This window comes from Giraffa tippelskirchi, chromosome 5, assembly GCF_054371585.1.
Source record: "Giraffa tippelskirchi isolate mGirTip1 chromosome 5, T2T-mGirTip1v1.2.pri, whole genome shotgun sequence".
Taxonomy (NCBI): Eukaryota; Metazoa; Chordata; class Mammalia; order Artiodactyla; family Giraffidae; genus Giraffa; species Giraffa tippelskirchi.
In genome coordinates this window covers 155,165,908-155,184,835 of record NC_137279.1, presented here as the reverse complement: position 1 = coordinate 155,184,835, position 18,928 = coordinate 155,165,908, and the positions used below count along the sequence as shown (strand labels likewise).

Here is an 18,928-nt window from a genome sequence, read left to right as displayed (position 1 = left end):
GATGAAGTAGGCATTATTTTTATCCCAATTTTATAGACAGCAAGAAAGAGGCTTAGAAAGGCTTCCCAAGTTCTTACAGTTAGGAATAGCAGGGCTGGGCCAGAACCCAGGTGAGACGGACTCAGACCTGCTGGTCTGTACAACCTGCCTGGCTTCCTCTTTTGTTATATTAGCCTCCTCTGCACAGATTCCTACTTCCTTCATGTATCAATCTTGATAAGCTAAGTTATGCTATGGTAAGAAACAGTCCCCAAATGGGAACAGGGTAGCTTCTAATAATGAAGGGATATTCCTTATTCATGCCACATATTCATCAAGGGTGAGCTGAGAGCTCTGCCACCAGCTCCTTACTCTGGGCCCCAGGAGTCCTGGATAGAGGAAACACAGTCTCAGACCTTACCAGCTGCTGTGCAGAAAGAGAGAGAATATGAGAATGAGAACTAATGAGAACTAAGTTCGGTGCTCCATCCTGAAAGTGATACATAACACTTCCACTCACATATCATGCTGCTGCTGCTGCTGCTGTGTCGCTTCAGTCATGTCTGACTCTATGCGACCCCATAGATGGCAGCCCACCAGGCTCCCCCATCCCTGGGATTCTGCAGGCAAGAATACTGGAGTGGGTTGCCATTTCCTTCTCCAATGCACGAAAGTGAAAAGTGAAAGTAAAGTCGCTCAGTCATGTCCGACTCTTCGCGACCCCATGGACTGCAGCCTACCAGGCTCCTCCGTCCATGGGATTTTCCAGGCAAGAGTACTGGAGTGGGGTGCCATTGCCTTCTCCTCACATATCATAGAGTGCTGGTTTTCAAACTAAGCTAATTTTGCCAATGTCTAGGCATCACTGACTCAATGGGCATGAGTTTGCGCAGGCTCTAGAAGATGACGAAGGACAGGCAAGACTGGCATGCTGCCATCCATGGGGGTCACAAAGAGTAGGACACAACTGAGCGACTGAACAACAACAAGGGTCGTATTTGGCTGTCATAACTGGGGGTGGGGGATGCTACTGGGAGAACTCGAGTCACTAGAGCTCAGGGATGCTGCTGAACACCCTACAATGCACAGGACAATTTTCACACTCCCACCCCCTTCCACCACCACACACACAGCAAAGAAGTATTTATTTGGCCCCAGTGTCAATAATGCCAAGGTTGAGAAACTTTGGACTAGAGCCAATCACAAAGAGCAGAAAGTACAATTTTATGGAAATATCAGGGAGGAGAATCTGACATACTGGGCAAATAACACCAATGATGACCTCTAGGCATCCTCAGGCCCATAAGCTGTTATAAAGGCCCTTCAGAAGGTAATTTCCCAGGATGAAATTGAACTTTTACCTTACGGGATAGCCAAGGAAGGAGTCTTCTAGCAATGTTAACTCAATCAATGGCCAGAGGAGGCCCTGAACTTACTTCTCAGTCGACTGCTGCTCTTCCTCGGTACAGCCTGATAGAAGCTTAATGCAGGCCACGTATGCAATTTAAAATATTTTAGTGCTCACATTTTTTAAAAAGTAAAAAAAAGGTGAAATTAATTCAATAGTATAATCTTTAATTCAGTATATCTTAAAATGCTGTCATTTTAACGTGTCATCATTGTAAAAAAATGTATATTTTACATTTTTTTCACTGTCTTTGACACTGGGTGTGTATTTAATACTCACAGCATGTCTCAATGTGGACTAACCACATTTCCAGCGCTCAGTAGGTGCCTGTGGCTACTGTATTAGATGTGCAGCTCTGGGGGTTTCTGCTCTGGGACTTGGGGAGGGACTTTCCTTGGTCTCCTTCGAGGAGCAGCAGCACTTACTGATCAGTCAGTAAGTTCTGGGAGTGTGACATAACTTGCAGAAACATCTGTCCCAGACTCCCAAAGATGGTCTGTGTATGTTCCAGGAACAGAGATTTGTTTCCTCTGTGTGTGTGTGTGTGTGTGTGCGTGCGTGTGCGTGCTCAGTTGCTAAGTTGTGTGCAGCTCTTTGTGACCCCATGGACTGTAGCCTACCTGGCTCCTCTGTCCATGGGATTCTCCAGGCAAGAATACAGGAGTGGGTTGCTGTTTCCTTCTCCAGGGGATCATTCAGACCCAGAGACTGAACCTGCATCTTCTGCATTTCTTGCATTGGCACACAGATTTTTTACCATCGAGCCACTTGGGAAATCCATTACCTCTTTTTCTGCTATTACCTCTTTTTCTGATTTCCATTGGCAGGTGCCTCGTCTCCAGACATGGAGCCCAGCTATGGCGGAGGTCTTTTTGACATGGTGAAAGGAGGGGCAGGGAGGCTCTTTAGCAACCTAAAGGACAACTTGAAAGACACTCTCAAAGACACGTCTTCCAGAGTTATACAATCTGTTACCAGGTATGTGCGTTCTTCCCTTTACGTTAATGGACTTTGTGCCCCCAGAGGATCTGGTTACCTGCCAACTGCTTATCTGGCTCAAAGACTATCAATTTTGTGATGCAATTGCATGGGGTCTGATTGAGGAATGCCATTTGATTGAGTCTTTGAGAAGCTACAAGCACAGGCTAGGAAGACTTGGCTCACTGGTACATTAGAGGATAGTGGTTGCCATCCTTGGCTTTCAAATCCATCATCCTGGATTCTAATGCAGTACCTGCCCTTGTTAACCTAAGGCACATTAACTAACCTCTCGGAGCTTTACTTTTATACTCTGCTAAGATTTATGTCTTTAGTGGTTCAATAATTAAGTGAGATAATATTGCACATGCAATCCAAGTAAGCAGTACTTATGGATTGTATTGAAAACAGAATTTTGTTTTTACATTTTAATAGCCCTTTAAAATTTATTTACTGAGAAAAGTTTCCTACCCTTCCCCTGTATGAAATTTTTACAAGCGGGCCATATGAATTCTTTTTTTAATATAAGGAATTAGAAAGTTCTAGGGTCCCTTTAAGTTACAGTGTGCTGTGCTATGTTAAGTCACTTCAGTTGTGTCTGACTCTTTTTGACCCTATAGACTGAAGCCCGCCAGGCTCCTCTGTCCATGGGATTTTCCAGGCAAGAATACTGGAGTGCGTTGCCATTTAGTTACAATATGTGGTTTTAAAGCAGAAATCCATATGTGTAGTCCAATATATTAATCAGTATTTTAATTTTTATTCAAATATAATTTTATCCTTTACCTTCAATCTCCAACTAGCACCTTATAGGCCTCAAAAGAGGATCCTTTGTTTTCCTCCATCACTTCCTCTTCTACCCCCTTGCTGCTGACACTTAGGGGAACTGTTTTCCTGTAGGTGAAGAGGCTGAGACAATCAGTGTTAATAAATAAGCAGTGTTTTCTTTCTGAGATGGATTCTGTTCATGAAGTGACATCTACAAAGGGTTTTGGGGTGCCCCGTTTGGAGGGGTAGATGTGTGTTCCTGACGGTGTGGGTTGTCTTCTGTCAACAATGCTTCCTTGTTAGAGAGAAGATGGCCTTGAGGGAAATCAAAATATGCCTACAGGATGGAAATGTCCCAGGATATGATGTGCAGGTGACTGAGAGAGAGAGAGAGATCTTGGGATATTTGGATCACTTTAATGAATGCCCTTTCCTGTCTTGCTTTTAGCTACACGAAGGGAGATTTAGACTTCACTTATGTTACCTCCAGAATTATTGGTAAGTTCCTCACGTTTATTAACGGCTCAGTGGCTCAGCTCTCAACTGCTGCCCATTGTGATAGCAGACCTGTTTAACCTATTTTCTTTCTGTGTTAACCTTCCCAGTGATGTCCTTTCCTCTGGACAGTGTTGACATAGGATTCAGGAATCAGGTTGATGATATTCGAAGCTTTTTGGATTCCAGACATCTTGACCACTACACGGTGTACAATCTGTCGCCCAAGTCTTATCGAACTGCCAAGTTTCACAGCAGGGTAAGGAATTTTAGACCTGATCACAAGGTTGAAGACGTAACAGGGTATTTTACCCTTAAAGAGCTATTCTCAAAGGCTTTGTCCCTAGGCACATGGAGCTGAAAAACTATATACTATCGATACTTCTCTATCTGTAAAATTCTTATTAGGCTACTGTAAGATATTCTGAAGCTTTTCCTTGGGTGAGGATGTTTGCAGGAAAGTTTCTCTGTCAATGAGGTACCAGCTAATTGGGGGCCTCAAATCAGCTGTGACTGTTTGCTCAGTTGTTAGGACACGTTGCTGTGTGGCTCAGTGAAGCCTGGACTACTCCATAGGGCAGTTGGAGACCCTTATACTGAGCACTAATGATGCCTTTCACCCTTCCTTATTGCTGCTTTGGCATCACGTTGAAGCAGTGTGGTGGGACCAGTAGAGACACACCAGTTTTAATGGAAATAGCTTTCTGACTTTTGGTAGAGGTACACTTTTCATAAGTGAGGTATATAGCACGTAAACAGTCCACACTGTGGGTCTGGTGATGCAATTGCTCATGTTTATAGTGGTGACACAAGCAGCAACATTTTGGGAGCGTTTGTAGTGTGCCAGGAACTTTACATACAATATATTATTAATTCCCTCAACAGTCCTCTGAAGTAGATGGAGAAACTGAGGTGCAGAAAGGTGAGGTAACTTGCCCAGGACAACAAGCACGTGTTCTTAGCCATTACTCTGGGCTGACAGTGTTACCTGGAAAACGGATTTATCCTCTCAAGGAGTTTTTGGGACTGGGCAGAGAAAGAGTTCTAGTTTCAGGCTGGTTAAGGAGCGATGAGAGCTGGCTTTGGTTTGAATCTGATGCCAAGTCTAACATTTCTGGCCACTGAATTCGATTTACTCACTAAAATAATAAGACTTTTTCTCTCTCAAGAACACTTTCAAGTATCTCAACTTAGCCTTTAGCTATGATTGGTTCTGCAGCTACATCTGGATTTCTTAATAAATAGAAAGGGTTTTGTACACATTGGACCCTGTAAAAGTGAAGTGTTAGTCACTGAGTCATGTCTGCCTTTTTGTGACACTATGGACTATAGCTCACCAGGCTTCTCTGTCCATGGAATTCTCCAGGCAAGAGTACTGGAGTGGGTTGCCATTTCCTTCTCCAGGGGATCTTCCCAATCCAAAGATCAACCCCATGCCTCCTGCATTGCAGATGGATTCTTTACTGTCTGAGCCACCAGGGAAGTCCTGTAAAAGTGAAACTTGATTTCAGATATGCAAAATAATACCGGGCTGTGTTTACTCTGTATCAAGGATCTCAGTTTTGATGCCAGAAAACATTTTGCTCCAAATTTTATTTGCCATTAATAATCTATGGGCCTCAGTTTCCTGATATGTAAAATCTAGAAATTATTCTGTATGCTCTCTTAGACCACTTCCTGGCCTAATGTTCAATAAGATAAGGGAGAATATTGTGAAGGATTCTCTTTTCTCAGAGTGTTTCCAAATAAGGCAAGAGGTCACCCGGTGGTTCTCAAGCTTTAATGTACATCGGAATCTCCTAGAGGGCTTTTAAACACCCAGACCTGGCCCTTCTGCTTCAGCAGAGGGGTGTGATGAGAAGCTGCTATGCTCACAACTTCCTAGCTACTCCTTCTGCTGTTGCCCTGGGGACCACTCTCTGAGAAGCACTGATAAAACTGTTCTCAAGTGGTTTGCTCTAAATTCCCATTCTATAACAGGTTTTAAATGCAGCTCTTTAAAATTTCACTATAATTAACTGCGCTTCCAACTCTTATTCCATCTATTACCTTATTGAGAGCAAGTAAATTGGCATCCACAAAAATGTGGGTAGATATTTTACTTCCAATTCAACAAATCTTTTGAATTGATTTTTTTGGTTTAAAAACTCAGTGCCATCATTTTCTTACTTCTTTTTTTTATTGAAGTATAGTTGATTTTCAGTGTTGTGCCAATCTCTGCTTTATAAGACAGTGACTCAGTTATACACAAAATGCCATTATTTTCATAATTGAAGGACCATGAAACATCCTGCATAATATTCCATTGAAATTTTATTTCATATTGAAATGTTTGTGATAGTCTGGAAAATTTTCCCTCTGGAAGTAAATAAAGATATAATATCATTATAGAAGTATTCATGCATATTAATATATGCATATATGATTATGCATATATACATATATGATTTATAAAAGCAATCTCTATAAAGATATTTAAAGAAAGGCATCTATTCGTGTAAGCATATATTTTGTGACCAGACTTAGCAGTCTTACCAAAGGAACCAGAAACTGAACGTGGAACATCTGCCTTGGGCTGTTCTTACTTGCCCTCAAAGAGCGGTTCAGTTCAGTTCAGTCGCTCAGTCATGTCCTACTCTTTGCAACCCCACGGACTGCAACATGCCAGGCCTCCCTGTCCATCACCAACTCCTGGAGCCTGCTCAAACTCATGTCCATCGAGTCAGTAATGCCATCCAACCATCTCATCCCCTGTCATCCCCTTCTCCCCCTCCCTTCAGTCTTTTCCAGCATCAGGGTCTTTTCCAATGAGTCAGTTCTTCACATCAGGTGGCCAAAGTATTGGAGTTTCAATTTCAGCATCAGTCCTTCCAGTGAATATTCAGGACTGATCTCCTTTAGGATGGACTGGTTGGATCTCCTTGCAGTCCAAGGGACTCACAAGAGTCCTTTCCAACACCGCAGTTCAAGAGCATCAATTCTTCAGCCCTCAGCTTTCTTTATAGTCCAACTCTCACATCCATACATGATTACTGGAAAAACCATAGCTTTGACTAGATGGACCTTTGTTGGCAAAGTAATGTCTCTGCTTTTTAATATGCTGTCTAAGTTGGTCATAACTTTCCTTCCAAGGAGTAAGTGTCTTTTAATTTCATGGCTGCAATCACCATCTGTGGTGATTTTGGAGCCCCCCAAATAAAGTCTGTCACTGTTTCCACTGTTTCCCTATCTATTTGCCATGAAGTGATGGGACCAGATGCCATGATCTTAGTTTTCTGAATGTTGAGCTTTAAGCCAGCTCTTTCACTCTTCTCTTTCACTTTCATCAAGAGGCTCCTCAGTTCCTCTTCACTTTCTGCCATAAAGGTCGTGTCATCTGTATATCTGAGGTTATTGATATTTCCCCTGGCCATCTTGATTCCAGCTTGTGCTTCATCCAACTTGGCATTTCACATGATGTATTCTGCATATAAGTTAAATAAGCAGGATGACAATATACAGCTTTGACATACTCCTTTCCTAATTTGGAACCAATCTGTTATTCCATGTCTGGTTCTAATTGCTGCCTCTTGACCTGCATACAGATTTCTCAGGAGGCAGGTAAGGTGGTCCCATCTCTAAGAATTTCCACAGTTTGTTGTCATCCACACAGTCAAAGGCTTTGGTGTAGTCAATAAAGCAGAAGTGGATGTTTTTCTGGAACTCTCTTGCTTTTTTGATGATCCAATGGATGTTGGCAATTTGATCTCTGGCTCCTCTGCCTTTTCTAAATCCAGCTTGTACATCCAGAAGTTCTAGGTTCATGTACTGTTCATGCCTCGCTTGGAGAATTTTGAGCATTACTTTGCTAGTGTGTGAGATGAGTGCAATTGTGTGGCAGTTTGAACATTCTTTGGCATTGCCTTTCTTTGGGATTGGAATGAAAACTGACCTTTTCCAGTCCTGTGGCCACTGCTGAGTTTTCCAAATTTGCTGGCATATTGAGGGCAGCACTTTAACAGTATCATCTTTTAGGACTTGAAATAGCTCAGCTGGGATTCCACCACCTCCAGTAGCTTTGTTCGTAGTGATGCTTCCTAAGGCCCACTTGACTTCGGACTTCAGGATGTCTGGCTCTAGGTGAGTTATCACACCATTGTGGTTATCTGGGTCAAAGAGCAGGGAGCACGTTTTTTTTATTTGCTGCCTAGAGCGGTGCCTGGCCTGGCTAGGAAAGATTTCTCAGATGATCAAATGTGCCAAGTATTGTTGAATACGTAGATATCGAATAAAAATTTGATTCTCGTCCTCAAGGCACTTCAGCCAAGTTGGAGAAAGAAGCCAGGATGTTCTCAAGACAAATGAAAATAATATTTACAATACATACTGAGGAAGTTTAGTGAAGGGAGACAGCAGTGAGAGCTGGACCCCAAAGCATGAATAAATCTCGTCTAGGTGAAAGGAGTGGAGTTATTTCTTCTCCATGCAAACTGTAGAGGGTATCTTACCCATCTCTTCATGATCTGGCCTCTGTGCTCTCTAGCTCATCTTTCACTGTTCTTCATGTCCTGAGAACCCATGCTCCCACCAGGGGAGACACACTGTCTCATCCATGAGCTACTCCCACTCCCTGACAGGCCACCCATCCCACAGCCCCACTCTTTCTTTGTTTGCCTAGCTTTGCTAGGGCGAGGATTTCTGCATGCTAATTCCAATTCTTTCCCCTAGAAGACAGAACTACACTACATCGTTAGCCCTTTACAGATGGTCCCAGAACTCCACAGAATGGAACTAGACCCTCTGACTTCACTCAACCCCCAGGTGCATCTCAAGAAGACAGTCCCACAGCCTTAGAATTTTCAGCATAGCTCTGTTTTTGATAGGTCTGTATCTCTTTCTAAGTCCCTAATTCTTTCTCTTCCCAACACTAACACTGCACGCTGATTTGCATCTCATTGTCGCATGACTTAGAAAAGTGTTCTTTATTCTCATCTTCCTATCCTTGAGGACTGATATCATTTTCTCCTCCTGCCAGACCAGTGGAGGGCTGCTGCTGCTGCTGCTAAGTCGCTTCAGTCGAGTCCAACTCTGTGCGACCCCATAGACGGCAGCCCACCAGGCTCCCCTGTCCCTGGGATTCTCCAGGCAAGAACACTGGAGTGGGTTGCCATTTCCTTCTCCAATGCATGAAAGTGAAAAGTGAAAGTGAAGTTGCTCAGTTGTGTCTGACTTTTAGCGACCCCATGGACTGCAGCCTATGAGGCTCCTCCATCCATGGGATTTTCCAGGCAAGAGTACTGGAGCGGGTTGCCATTGCCTTCTCCAATGGAGGGCTAGGTCTGCAATTAAGTCTTATTTTAATAAATGTAGATGGCCAAGGCTTCCATGGATACCACTGCTGGAAGAGACCAAACACAAGACCGGTTTTATGTAAGGACTCACAGGAGTGGAGCTCTGTCTGCGTCTCTATGCCTTGAATCTTGAACTCAGCCATTTTACCTTTTTATTATGTGATGTGTGTTTGGAGCAAAGGTGGTGGTGACAGAGACAGGCTGTTTCTAGGATGATTTTATTTTGCTGAGGGGCATCATTCTTTATTTTGATTAACTTTTATGCTTAGAAACCACATGGGTTGACAAGAATCATATGAAATAATTAAATAGCAGTTTCTTAGTATTTGCATATGTAGGTATATATGAAAGTGTTAGTTGCTCAGTCGTGTCCGACTCTTTGTGACCCCATGCACAGAATATTAAAATAGGACTCTGTGTTTAGTTTTAGTTTTAACAGAGGATTTGACTCAAAACAAAGCATAGCCGATAGCCGTGTGTTCATAGTGTTAGAATTCCTATTCAGAACCGCAGAGGAGGTGTTAAATGTCAATTTTTTGCCTCTTCTTAGCCAGTATCCACCTTGAGGAAATAAAAGTCATGCTGTTGACAGTGAAGTCCTGGAGACCAGTGAGATGCATCATCTAAACCAGATGTTCTGAATCTAAGTTAAACAGACATGATCCATTGTATATTTTGATTCATGCATGGACTTCAGAGTTTAACCATGTATTTTCACTATTTTTCTTTATTATGATAGAAGACATATAACATAAACATACTATTTTAGACATTTGTAAGTGTACAATTCAGCAGCATTAAATACACTCATAATAGTGTATAATCATCACCAGTATTTATACCCAAACCTTTTCCATCATCCCCCAAATATACACTGTACTCATTCACTCTGAGTGAGTGTATGTGTGTGTGCACTGATTCCATTTCTGCACAGAAGTTTTGTAGCTGTGTTCTAGAGTTTCAGGAACTACTGCTTTACACATTTCTTGGTGTTATTGTTGGCAATAAATGGAAAAGTGGATGAATGGCCAGCAAATCTAGGCTGCCCTAAAGTTCTTACATCCTGATAATGTGAATGTAAGTGCCACTTTGAGCCTCCTTCTCCCTCTGTGCAACCAGGAAGGAGCAAGCTGAAGGAGCCCAGTTAGTAACATAGAAAAGATAAACCCAGCTGGTTCTTTTAGAATCTTGTTTTATTTCCACTATTTCTAAACTGTATAATCTTGTAGAATTTCTTCCTGTTTGCAAATAATTTAATTTTAGGAAAATATATGATCAAGTTGGGTTTCTTAAAGGGTTTGTGGTTTTTTTTGAAGGTCACCTTTTTTTCCTTTTTCCTTCCAGAACTCACCAAAGAGGTCACCATAGCTCCTAGTTGTTTCTCTTCTGGTTTTCTGGATGGTGAGGGAAGTTGGCCATAGAGGAATGACTTTATAGATTATATTCATCTCTCCTCTGTCACTGTGCATCAGTGTAAGGGCAGGAAATAATGGGGCAGAAAAATATCCCTGGCCTGGGAGCCAGAGAACCTAAAAGTCCCACATTCTAGTTCTGCAGCCTTCAGTGACTTGACTGTTTTATTAACCTTGATTAAAAAAATAGCCCCCACTTGGTGTCATAACTACTTCAGAAATGTATAGAATTGTAGTTAATAATCATCAGACAGTGTACAAATTTTTATTATTTTTTATTGAGGTGAAATTCATATGATGTGCACAAAAATTATCCTAGATTCACATCTCAACTGTTCCTCTTCTTGGGTAAGTCACGTCATCTCATCTAAAACTCATTCTCCTGTAGTAAGTAGAGATGACAATAAGGATTTCTATCTCACAAATACTTAGAATATTTTTCTGTAGGTGTGCTATAAGGAATACATTTGATAGCAGTGTCTGGCTTAGAGTAAGCCTTCAGTAAGGGGAAGCTATAATCACCATTATTAATAATAAGATGCCAAATAAGCAATTGCCTGAAGTACCTCTGTCCTCCAAAAATGGAATCAGATTCTTAAAACTCTGGATATGACTCTTCAGTCTGATTCTCTATAGCATCTTTTGCTCTTATGCTCAGCAAATGGGATGCTTCTGTCATCTCCTCTCTTGCCTGGGGAGACAGAAAGATGAAAACCTAATGGCATTCAGCCCTGTGCTGCTTTGGCCTCCTTTCCCTCTCGGGTGGTATCACGGCAGCTTGTAATCCATATGGCGTTTTCCGCTGTCTGCTGCTCTGGGGGGGGTCAGAGAGACTGGAGGCGGCACGACGCACTGTCACCTGCCCAAGGATTGTGCTTGCTGCACAGAGCTGTGAACCGCACAGAGCTACAGAAACCTCCTGAAGTGATTGATTTTGTTTAAAAAAAAATTTTTTTTTACACCTTAATGTTTTTCCCCTTTAGACAGAGAACATGCTTTTAAAAAATTCTGACTGTATGTTTGTCTAATGGTGTATAATTATATATCAAGTAACTATGTAATTATGGAGTACTTTAAATTAATATTATTTACTTGATTGATTTAATGATTCTGAACAATTGGTGTATTGTGCTAAGAACAATTTAGCCAGCTGTTAGCTGAGACTCATTACAGATATTGACATTTAGTATTTGTAGGGGTGACATATAATTTCTAAAAGCTTTAAAAATGCTTCCTGGATACTGCTTGAGAAAATAAGTTTTCTACACTTTTATATAGTCACAGTGTAAAAGTACAACAAAATTGATTCACCGTTCCTTCTTTAAGATCTTTTACACATAGACAAAGATAAATCATATTATAAGAAGATATTACCACATAGGATTCCTTCCTTGGTTCTTTCACTCATTCATTCACTCAGCAAATATCTACTGAGTCCTACTATTGGACTAGCATGTGGACTCTGGACTTGGGTTACAAAAACAAAAAATGGTCTCTCTTCTCCTGGAGCTTAGTGTCTAGATGGGGAGATAGATGTAAACAGTTAATTTGAATACAGCTTGTCAGTTAGCTGGCATTTACTGTGTTTATGTCATGCTCCTTAATTCTTACAGCTGCCTTGTAATGCCCGTTTTTAACACACGAGAGAATTGAGTCTTGGAGAGGTTAGCAACTTGCCAAAGGTTAATTAGGTAGTAAGTGGTAAAGCTAAGGTGAAAACCCAACCTGTGGGCTTCACCATGTTGGTCTGCTGTTCAGGATGACTAAGCATTTCTGCCTGTGAGTGTTAAGAGAAACTGTCCGAGACAGGAGAACACTTAACTTGGGCTTTGTAGTGTGAATAGAAATTTACCAAGGAAAGGAAAAACATCACAGACAGGAAGCAGCTTGTATAAATATAGATTTTGCAATTCTTCTGATGGCAAATCTTTTCTTCCAATTATTCTATTTTTAATCTTGAGAACACGGTACCTTGAGAACACATCAACGGGGAATCTATTTTAGGATAAAGAATGGGCCAGAAACAGCCCCAAATCATATTAGGTTAAAGGGGCAAGCTTTTATGGAGTTTAAATTGACAGAGGCTCAACACTGGCTACTCTGGATTGTTTGGTAGCTTTGTTAGGTATTTCGTCTATTTTGTTTGATAAATTGCACCTGTCATTCCCAAAGGTTTAGGATAATTAACAACCTGGAAGGTCCCCTGATGCCCCCTACAATCATTTTACAGGAAAAGAGTTACAAACTGACCAGAAAGAATGGGGTTTTTGGCATCTACAGAGAGAGAAACTGTGTGTTTGCTTTTGGGTGTCAACTCTAGACAGCGCAGATAATTTCCCACCTATATTTTGACTAGTTACTATAAGGTTACTAGAAAAGCATGAACCAAACAGATTATTCCTGCCTCTCTTTCCCCACTGTTAAATGTAAAGAATTTGGGACGTTTGGGTTTTCTTAGACCAATGTTGTTAGTGTTGCAGATTACTTTTTGATGACACCACCTGTAAAAGCCTGTTCCTTTGACCAGAATTCCCTGTCTCAATAATGGCACCTCCCATCCTTTTATCCAGCCATTCAGGCTGGAAATCTGGCAGTCGTTTTTGCCTCCTCCCCCTGCACATCCCCATCTACACTCATGTGCTGCCACCCTGGGATCAATCACTAAGTCTGTATACAGGCATTCCACTTCCTGTTTACTTTTTGAATTCCTCAAGTCTTTGTGTGTCCCATACCACTCATCTAGCCTAAGCCACCATCGTTTCTTACTTAGATTCCACTTAGAGCCATCTGACTGTTCTCTCTGACTTTGTCTTTTGTCATCTATATGCTTTCTTCATACTGAAATCTAATAAGAGTTACTCTCCTTCTTACATATTTCTCTCAGTTCTTAACAAGGCCTTGTATGATCTGACCCTTCAGTCTAAACTTCTACCAAAAAGGGTTTTATTCATTTTTTTCCAAACATAGTTGACTCTATCTGACCTTAAGGCTTTGTACTACAGTTACCTGATAAAATAATAATAATAATAGTGATAGCCAGTATTTGTTGATCATTTTGTGTGTGTCAGATACTGAGCTAAACCCTTGAAATACATTCTCATGTGGTAGCCACAATCCTATGAGGTAGGTAGGTGATTATCATTCACAGTATTTTATGGAGAAAGGCTTAGAGAAGTCATTAAAGAAAAGTGAAGGTGTTAGTCATTGAGTCATGTCTGACTCTCCTCTGTCCATGGAGTTCTCCACAAGCAAGAATACTGGAATGGGTTGCCATGCCCTTCTCCAGGGGATTTTCCTGACCCAGGGATCGAACCCAGGTTTTCTGCATTGCAGGCAGATCCTTTACCATCTGAGCCACCAGGAAAGCCCAGAGAGGTCATTGAGAAGAAAAGTGAAAGTGAAAGTAGCTTGGTCATGTCCCGCTCTTTGCCACCCCATGAACTGGAGCCCACCAGGCTTTTCTGTTTTCATGAGTTTGCCTAAATCTAAGCTTTTCTCTACTGAGACTCATGCCTAGAATTTTGAGGCAAATAACAATCTCAGCCAGTATACTGTTGCAGCAAAGTGACTTACATTCAGACGACCTTGATTGCAATCCTGGTGCTAACCAGTGGTGTGACTTTAGATAAGACAAACTCTGAGAGTCAGTCTTCTCATTTGCAAAATGGGAATCATATTAGTACCCATCTTACATGATTTTTCAGATCAGAGCCAAGCAGAATTCTACAAATGTAATCAGTGTTCTATAATGTGCTAAATGATTGTGTGTGTTAAATGAATGAAAATGCCAGATATCACCCCCATGGAATTGTGGGTTCTTTCATTAAAAGAGGAAGAACTAAGACCCCTGCAAAAGCCTATCTTTGACTTATTCAGCAGCACTTTTTTATGTTTTCACTTTTATCAGCTTGGATAAAATTAAGGGTAGTGCAGGATTTATAATGTAACCCTATAATTAAGCATCTAGTAGGCAGATCAAAACATTTTATACTAAATAGAAATTAAATTCACTGTAACCCCACAGAATTTTTAAAAATCCAAATAGGTAGTTTAAATCATCCAGTTTGATTTAAAATGTATTTCAAACTGTGTTTTCATACCTTTTACTGAAACAGAATTTTTAAAGGAAAAAAAATTACAGGATTAAACTCTTCTGTGTTTGGACCCTGTTCCCAACTCTTCCTGCTGTGTTGAAAGAGGATGTAGTGTCACTTCCAGAAGTTGTTTGGTTTGATATCTGCTCATGGGGAGGAAGTAGCTTGGAAATTCATTCCTTTCTGCTGTGTTCCTTTAGGTCTCAGAATGCAGTTGGCCCATCAGGCAGGCCCCCAGCCTGCACAACCTTTTTGCTGTGTGTCGGAATATGTATAACTGGCTACTACAGAATCCCAAAAACGTCTGTGTTGTCCACTGCTTGGTGAGTAACCTTTTCATGTTGCTGATGTGTCTGTCATTTGTGCTGGTTTGGTTTGGTCAAATACAAATGGCCTTATATAGACTAGTGAACAGGTACTGCTTATATTGAATAAGCGTTTATTAAGAACCTCCTTAGGAATTAGGTGATGTAAGGGTTATAAATGAGGGGAACACATTATTCTTGCCTTAAAACTTGAATGCCAGTGGGAGAGACAGATATGTATACAACCCCCATAATACAGAGCCTCTGAAATGTGCTATTACTAATATAAAAGAATTAGAAACAAGAACTGTGGGTGCCCAGGCAAAAATGCCAGAGTTTTGGGTGAATAGAATTGACATAAGCATATTGGAATATTTTATTATCTTACCTTTATGTTTAAATAAAAACAAAATTAAAAGACATCTATGCCCTTGTATGCAGTCACATAGATTGACGATATTTTATAGCAGTTCTAGTGAGACTGATGATTTTTCTGACCATTGACTTCCTAGAGTTCCTTTCCCCAACCCTTCCTCTGGAGGGCTTTTGCCTATTGCTTCAAACTCAGCTTTAAGTAAAGTCTTCTTTTTTACAATATGGACATTCGATTATATATCTAAATATCTTTGGTGGCATTTAATGTACTGCATCATCATGACCTGGTGACCTGCCTGTTTTCCCACTAGACTATAATCATCTTGTGGGCAAGAACTGTGCCTTTTTTACCTTTGTATCCCATGTATGAAAGATATGAATAAGTGATGGGCTACGTGAAGAAATGAGCACAAAAATGAAATCTGAGCATAAAATATTAGAACTATTCATTATGTTGATAAACTTTAGGGTATATATTTTGCTATAGTCTTAGTTGATAATTTTTCCCCTCTTTCTTAAGAGCCAGTTGGCTAAAAAAGGGATGAAAGCTGAGAACATTTTTTCTTCTTTCCATTTCACATCCCCAAAGTCTTGATAATAAAGGAAAAACACTTGGTGTTCATAGCAGTTTAATGTGAAAGGCCGAAGGGTTTTCCTTTTAGAGGCAGAACAGATTGTTTAAAAGACAGATTATTTTTAGAGACTAAGCAGCCTTTAGGCACTTTGGTGATTTTTCTCTTTACTTAGAAACTTTCTAAAAGTTCAACAAGCCTAGGTCTGGTGGCTTTGTAAGGGGAGATGGCTCGAGAGAGACCAGAAGCTCCCAGTTCTAATGATAGAATCATGACAAATAAAAACCCAATGAAAGAGGAAAAAAAAAGAGGCAGACAAAGAATTAAGACCCCATAGTCTGCTCTCTAGGCTTTCATGTGTTAGACATGCATGAGTTGGAAAGGACATGCATGAGTTGGAAGTCTGCACTGAGTCTTCGGAAATGGAATTGAAGCTGGAGGTGGGAGCACTTATTTTTATTCTATATACTCCTTTTTTATTATTATTAAAAATAAACACATGAACTTCCTTGGTGACACAGTGGATAAGAATCCACCTGCCAATGCAGAGGACATGGATTCCATCCCCGGCCTGGGAAGATCTCATGTGCTACAGAACTTAGTTGGTTCAGCTAAGCCCGTGAACCAAAACTACTAAGCCTGCGGTCTAGAGCCTGTGCTCCACAAGGGAAGCCACCGCAATGAGAAGCCCTCTTGCCACAACTAGAGGAAGCCTGAGCAAAGCAACGAAGACCCAGCACAGTCAAAAATAAATAAATAAATAAAATTTAAAAGCATGTATTTGTCTTTTAATTAAAAAAAAAATAATAAAACTTTAAAAAAGACCTAGATAGCAGATAAAGGGAGCAAACACATATGTAAGAGCCATGAACCTGTTAAAAGAGTGTCAGGAAGGCTAAATTCTAAAATTCTAGAATTAAGATTGAGAAATATGTCTTTTAAAAAAACTGTCCTTGGAGTAAGGACAACAACAAATGCTTGAGGCACACAGTAAAACTGTAAATCCTTTATTCTGTTCCTTCATTGGGGAGCAGATGTCAAGCTAGAAAGGAAGGAACAATGATAATTAAGACAAAGCTGAGAGGCAGTGAGATAGTAAAATCGAATCACAGTACTTAAAAATAATCCTCTCTCTAGACTTAAATTATGTGACAGAATGCTAAAAGCACTTGGAAAAGCAAATATGGTTCCTTATATATTATCAGGAAATAGGAAAAAGAGTGCCAGGCAGGCAAGGAAAGGAGGTTTTTTTCCCCAAAAGACGGAGGAGTTGATTTTGAAAAGTTATAGACTGGTGAGCTTGATGGTGATTCAAGGTGAAATTCTAATACAGTTTTTGCATAGATAATTTTAAACTCTTAGAATAAAGAAGTCCACGTTGATTCATTATAAACACACATGTCAAACCAACTGAACTTTTGGAATAAGACTAAATAGATTAGTAGAGATATTTTCCCATTTCTTATATTCAAGATGGAAAAATTTGGGCTAAATTGTTATACATTTAGTCAAATAAAGGTGATTAATGGATCAGCATCTTCCCAGGAAAAGGTTGCATTTGATTGTTCTTTTAATTAACAACTTTGAAAATGTGGAGATAGCTTATCAGCTTTCTCAGGCTGGGAAGGTCACATAATGAATCTGGATCTTAGAAGTTTTTGCAGGTTAATAGAAACCACTAATGTGAAATTAAATACAGGATAAATGTAAAGTCCTGAATTCTAGTTCTTAAAGATTAAGTGTATTTATCTATTATGACATCATCTGAAAAAGGGCTCACAGTTCTAGTGGATGGAAAGATCAGTAAGAGCTTATGGTGTGATTTAGCTTACATTTAGTTTAGTGTGGGGCTATGTTAATAAAAGCATAGTGTTCTTATCACACGAAGGAAGATGGTATTTCCTCTCTAGTTTGGTCAGAACACATCTTATATCTTGCATTTCACATCTGGGCAGCACATTTAAGGCTGTTGTTTTTAAACTGGAGTCTGTTCAGAGGAAGTCCATCAAATGATGACATCTCTTGCAATGGAGCATCACATGAGGAAGAATTGAAGGGACGGTGTGGTAGTCAGGATTCTCAGAGAAACAGAACTGGCAGGATTATATAGAGATACATATGTAAGAGGAGATTTATTATAGGAATTGGCCCAAGGGATTCTGGAAACCTAGAAGTCCCACAATCCACCTCTTGCAAGATGGTGAATCAAGAAAGGCAGTGGTAACATTTAGTCTATGTCCAAAGACCCGAAAACTGAGGAGGCCACTGGTGTTGGCTCAAAAACCAAGAGTTCCAATGTCCAAGAACAGAAGATGGAGGTTGCAGCTCAAGATGACAAAGAAAATTCTCCCTTCCTTTGCCTTTTTGTTCTGTTTGGGCCCTTGGTAGATTGGGTGATGCTAGCCCACTGCAGTGAGGGTATACCTCTACTCAATCTACTGATTCAAATGCTGATCTCTTGCAGAAACACTCCCCCCCGCCAAACCCCCAGACACACGCAGAAATAATGTCTTTCCAGTTCTCTGGGCACTTCTTACCCCAGTCAAGTTGACACGTAAAATTAACCATCACAGATCAGGCGTGTTTTCAACCTGGAAAATAGAAAAGTTTATTGAGAGTATTTCAAATATGTGAAGGGTTGTCCTGAGGTGAAAGGAGTAGGTTTCCTCTTTGTCCTGACAGAAGGAAGAACGAGGATCATTGAGTGGAATACATTGCAACTTCAAGATACTCAGTGTAAGGAAGAACTTCGAGTTCTTCCTGAAACAGGACGGTCCCTGTCACTTAAAGTATTCTAGAATAAGCTGGCTCACCATCTGTCAGGAATGTTACTGCGTGCATTCCTTTACCAAACATGGTTGAATCAGATGATACTTCTTTATCAGTGTGGGAACATACTTTGGATAAAATGTACACAAGGCGTAGTCCAAAAAGCAGTATTTGCCTAACCTGGGAACTCTTTACCTTCACCCTAAACTGAGAGACCTTAACTGTTAGTTCTCATCCTTCTGGTCCAAAGTTACTTTGAAGACTAGATTATTTTTCAGTAACTAAGTACAAATCAAATTTATATTGCTGGGTTTCTTAGGTTAGCAGAGAATCAATCATATCCTAAGAACAAGCCTTCCCTTGCTGCTTTGTGATTTAAATAATTGGGACAGATTTGGGTTTTCAAGTGAACAATTTTGAATGGATGAGTACCTCCAGTTAAG

The 18,928-nt window shown here is 40.5% G+C and overlaps 1 protein-coding gene across 2 annotated transcripts in view; it reads left to right on the top strand.

Moving 5' to 3' along the window:
* The window catches only part of DNAJC6 (DnaJ heat shock protein family (Hsp40) member C6), a 174,974-nt gene that overhangs the window by 111,313 nt on the left and 44,733 nt on the right, over nucleotides 1-18,928 (top strand). For both annotated transcript variants that reach the window (XM_081485137.1, XM_081485135.1), the window contains exons 2-5: nucleotides 2,215-2,365; nucleotides 3,582-3,631; nucleotides 3,739-3,887; nucleotides 14,665-14,787. In XM_081485137.1, coding sequence (XP_081341263.1) covers nucleotides 2,215-2,365; nucleotides 3,582-3,631; nucleotides 3,739-3,887; nucleotides 14,665-14,787 — 473 coding nt within the window. The remainder of the gene's footprint in view (nucleotides 1-2,214; nucleotides 2,366-3,581; nucleotides 3,632-3,738; nucleotides 3,888-14,664; nucleotides 14,788-18,928) is intronic.